The sequence below is a fragment of the Gossypium hirsutum genome, chromosome A01 (assembly GCF_007990345.1).
Source record: "Gossypium hirsutum isolate 1008001.06 chromosome A01, Gossypium_hirsutum_v2.1, whole genome shotgun sequence".
Classification (NCBI taxonomy): domain Eukaryota; kingdom Viridiplantae; phylum Streptophyta; class Magnoliopsida; order Malvales; family Malvaceae; genus Gossypium; species Gossypium hirsutum.
The window spans coordinates 33923971-33929019 of NC_053424.1; the positions used below are offsets into that span (position 1 = coordinate 33923971).

Here is a 5049-nt window from a genome sequence, read left to right on the forward strand (position 1 = left end):
TTATTGGTGAAGAAATATTTAGGGTTGGAATTCAATTTCAATTAGTTTTTAATTTTAAGCCATTTGACCAATATTTGGTATTTTCTAGATTTGGGCTTATGTCTTGTTTATAAGGAAAATATTTATTATGCCCGAATGGATAAAAAAAACATTAGAAAATTGGAAATGGAAGCAAAGACAAATCATGGAAAGGAAATTTATTTTGATTTTATCTGAGTACCGTAATCAAGGAAACAATTTACGGTATATCCTTGTCCATATCCGACAGGCTTTGCTTGTGAATCTTCTTTGTTTGTTCAAAAAGGGTTTAACCATTAATATCATCGCACATGTAACTCCTGTTGAAGATTCCATGGAAATTAGCTTGCTCTTATAGACTAAACATATAACGGGCTCACTTGACTTTGAGCATCATTTGACATGTTATGCAATAAATCCAACCAACCCTTCAAGCCATCGGTTTTCTTTTACCTTTAGCACGCCTTTTAATGCACCAAACTAACAGTGACGACAAAGTAAAGTCACGTTCACGAAATATATAATCATATGTGAGAAGAAGCTAAAAAGGAAATGTAATGTTGCAGTTGGTCAATCAACTCTTCACATGTCTACATTCTCTCCATGTCGTATTGTCACGGGTTCGACAAAACTTTTTCTTCTTCTCTTTTGTTGTCCCCATAATTTCACCCATTATCCAGCGTTGCAGTAGAGGGCTTCAAAATGCCATCTCAGGGAGTGAAGTTATATGTCCAAGATAAACATGTATTAACTCTTTGTTTTCCTCTCTTCATTTCTTTCTTTGTATTAACTACATTTTTTGGTTTTTATCATTTGCAGGTGGTCTTGGATAATGGTATACTGCAGGTCACAATATCTAATCCAGATGGCATTCTCACTGCTATTCAATATAATGGCATTGACAATTTGCTTGCTGTTGAAAACCAGGAAGCTGATAGAGGGTAAATATTATTCCTATGCTCTCTCTTTTTTCGCTATTGGATAAAATTTATAATGGACTTCTTTTATTTTCTCTATTCACTTATTTCTATCTTTTTTTTAGTTAAATTCTATTATTAGTCTTTATACTTTATAAAAGTTATTGATTTAATCCTTCTATTTTAATTTAGTTACTCTTAATCTCAGTAAATTACGTTATTTTTAAAATTTGATGTGACATACATATTGTCATATGTATAATACCATGCTAATTTACTATTTTCACATCAATAATTGTCATTAGGAGAAGATGGATTAAATTAATTTATCATTGTACGCTTATTCCGAACTAGTAATTGAATTTAATCAAGCATATCTAATTGTTATTGATGGATCAAGACTAAAATTTTAAAATTCAAAAAGTATGAAAATTAAAATTTATCAAATTCAGTACATGGACTAAATCATAGAGACTAATGGTAAATTTTAACTTTTTCTTTTTTTTGTGAATAATTATAAAAGTTGACTCCATTTTCTTATGGAATCAAAAGGTATTGGGACCTCGTCTGGAATCTAGCAGGAAGCAAAGGAACAAAGGGTAAATTTGACAGGTATGTTTTTTTCTTTTTCATGTATTCGAAAAATCATATCTTATACTAATCGAAATCTGCGTAGAACATAAATGTTGGGATGAATTACTTCAAGTGAGATAAAACTGGAAGTAACATATGCAGGATTGAAGCAACAAGTTTTGAAGTAATAGTGGAAAATGAGGATCAGGTGGAGCTTTCATTTACTAGAACATGGAATCCTTCCCTTGAAGGCAAAGTCGTTCCCTTGAACATCGAGAAGAGGTATTTATAAATTATGTTACTTGAATTCAAATGTGAGTGTTAAATATATATATATATATATTTGAAATACTATTTTCAGTTATTTTCATGTATGTAGAGGGTGTATTGGAGGGGATCGGTAAAAATATTATGGAGGCTTTTATATTAAGAGTAAATTACATTTTGGTGGTTCGACTCAAAGAATAGGTAAATTAATCATTGTGCATTATATCAAATAGCAAATTGGTCATTTATGTTAAAAATTTCATCTATTTTTACTATTAAAAACTGACGTAGTTAACAGAACAACCAGCAGTAACATGTGGCATGCCATTGTACTTCATATTGATGTCCAGGGACTAGTTTTTAATACTAAAATGGATGAAATTTTTAATAAAATAACTAACTTGCTTTTTTATCTAACATATAATGACTAATTTGCTCATTTTTTGAGTAGATAGGTCAAAATGTAATTTGACTCCTAATATAAAATCCTCCATGATACTTTTACCGAGGGAGTATCATATTATGGAACTCAAGTCTAGATATGCGAGCAACATAACTTATGATTTCAGGGGAGATTGTAACAAAAGCAAAATCCTGTTTTATGTTTTACAGGTTTATAATGCTTCGTAATTCCTCAGGATTCTACACCTATGCAATTTACGAGCACTTGAAGGAATGGCCTGCTTTCAACCTTGACAGGTTCAGGGTTGCATTCAAGTTGAGGAAAGACAAGTATGCATATATACATATATTTATATTGAAAAATGAATTTAAAAAAACTCAATGACGTGTTAAAAGAAATGAACAAGCATTGACCATTGAGTAATTTCAAATGCACAGGTTTCATTACATGGCAATGGCAGACAACAGACAAAGATACATGCCCTTGCCTGATGACCGTTTACCTTACAGAAGCCAAACCTTGGCTTATCCAGAGGCTGTCCTACTGGTTGATCCAATGGAAACTGAGTTTAGAGGAGAGGTTGATGACAAGTACCAGTATTCATGCGAGAACAAGGACAACAGGGTCCATGGATGGATTTGCAATGACCCGCCGGTGGGGTTCTGGCAAATAACTCCTAGTGATGAGTTTCGATCTGCCGGGCCTCACAAGCAAAACCTTACCTCTCACGTCGGCCCGACCACCCTTGCCGTAAGAAAAACCTTACCTTCTTTTTCCACCATAACGTTAGCTTTTAATTACAATCTTACACGACCAAATCGACCAGGTTATGCACAGTGTTCATTATTCAGGAGAGGATTTGATATTGAAATTTGGAAGTAATGAGGCTTGGAAGAAAGTTTTTGGCCCCATTTTTATTTATCTTAATTCTTTGTCGGATGCTGGAGGTAACCCACTTTCACTTTGGGAAGATGCTAAACAACAGGTTCTAATTTTCTTTAAGTTACTCTCATATGAGTGTCTGAATAAAGAAAAATGAATAATCATATCTACATACAAGATGTTAAGACTGAAGTTGGAACTTCTAATTTAGATGAGAATTGAAGTTCAAGACTGGCCCTATACTTTCCCTGCTTCTCAAGACTTTCCACAATCCCATCAAAGGGGCAATGTCAGTGGTAGATTACTAGTGAAAGACAGGTAATTTATCTCATTTGGGCTGTTCTATTCAAACCTCTACTTTTTAATCATTTAATTTGTGAACAATTGAATCTTTTCTTGGTGTCACTTTTTTTTTTTCAAATTGATCTTCAGATATGTTTGCAAAGACTACATACCTGCCAATGGTGCCTATGTGGGGTTAGCACCCCCTGGAGATGTTGGATCTTGGCAGAGTGAAGTCAAGGTAATTTCGGATATTCCATAATTTTTCTGTAAATCCGAAGCAGATTCAGATATAAGAACATTCCTTATCAAAGTTCAACATCACATGGTTACCCTTGGGTCAGGGCTATCAATTCTGGACTAGAGCTGATGAAGATGGCTATTTCTGCATTAACAATATTTGGACCGGTGACTATAATCTATATGCATGGGTTCCTGGTTTCATTGGTGATTATAAATATGATGTTATCATCACCCCTAGCGCAGGTCTTTTACTTTAATTTTTTCTACTGCAACCTCCTAAGTTGTTGTTTTGATGAAGTATATATATTTTATAACGCGATATTGCAGGGTATGATATATTCATGGGTGATCTTGTATATGAACCGCCAAGAGATGGCCCTACATTGTGGGAAATTGGAGTCCCGGATCGCACTGCTGCAGAATTCTACGTTCCTGATCCGAGTCCGATGTTTGTCAACAGGTTATATGTTAACCATCCTGACAGGTTGGCTTCTTTTCCTGCGATTTTACGGATTCATCATGTAAGATATATTTTCTTTTTAAGTTTATAAATATTTGCAGATTTAGGCAGTATGGGTTATGGGAAAGATATGCAGATTTATATCCTGATAGAGATTTGGTTTACACAGTTGGGGTTAGTGACTATACAAAAGACTGGTTTTTTGCTCAGGTCACCAGGTATTCATTCCCCTCTGAATTCTCAATAACATTTCCAGATTCAGAATCCTTAGGTATCTTTGTTTTGGATTGCAGAAAGAATGATGACAACACATATCAAGGAACTACATGGCAAATCAAGTTCAAACTAGATTGTGCTGCAAATGAAACCGAAACATACAAACTACGATTGGCATTGGCTACTGCACATGCTGCTGAACTTCAGGTATAGAATTTAATTGTTAAGAGTTTTAACTTTAGATGACTAAACTTTGCACATTAAATTGATTTCTTTGTTTTATGAAGGTAAGGGTCAATGATGATGGAAAGTCTCCTCTATTTTCAAGTGGACAAATTGGTAAAGACAACACAATAGCCAGACATGGTATCCATGGGCTTTACCGGCTTTACCATGTCGGTATTCCGGGGAATCTGCTTCTTGAAGGAGATAACACCATATTTCTAACTCAACCGAAAAGCACCAGCCCTTTCCAAGGAATTATGTATGACTATATTCGATTAGAAGGCCCTGCATCTTCTAATGGAAACAAGAAACCTTAAAATATTTCAGATATCCACAAAATTGAAGCTAGAAACAGGTTTGAACAAGTTTCTGTCAAAGAAGCATATCCTGTTTCATATTGATTAAACCGTATCTCTGTAGTTGATTTATGTACAACATCAAAATCCCATGGATTCAACAAAATGGAGACTAGGAGCACTCTTGAGGGGAATACCCATATATTTGGATTTGGATTTCAATAATTATGTAAATGATAAGAATAAAATGCATATATTACAGTGAAA

General features: G+C 34.2%; 1 protein-coding gene across 4 annotated transcripts; it reads left to right on the forward strand.

The window, feature by feature from the left end:
* Window positions 1-417: 417 nt before the first annotated feature.
* LOC107918135 (probable rhamnogalacturonate lyase B) lies at window positions 418-5049 on the forward strand. Of its 4 annotated transcripts, XM_016847665.2 has the most exons (14): window positions 418-762; window positions 838-959; window positions 1488-1547; window positions 1671-1790; window positions 2388-2507; window positions 2616-2928; window positions 3005-3163; window positions 3272-3378; window positions 3493-3583; window positions 3687-3828; window positions 3913-4069; window positions 4147-4263; window positions 4339-4468; window positions 4549-5049. In XM_016847665.2, exons 1-14 carry the CDS (start codon window positions 721-723, stop codon window positions 4801-4803), a joined length of 1935 nt encoding a protein of 644 aa, XP_016703154.1. In that variant the 5' UTR covers window positions 418-720; the 3' UTR covers window positions 4804-5049. The 4 variants fall into 4 exon arrangements, 3 of the variants coding, with proteins under 3 accessions (XP_016703154.1, XP_040960655.1, XP_040960589.1); XR_005920723.1 differs by having other exon boundaries at window positions 579-959; window positions 3913-4106; window positions 4215-4263; window positions 4549-4713; XM_041104655.1 differs by having other exon boundaries at window positions 584-959.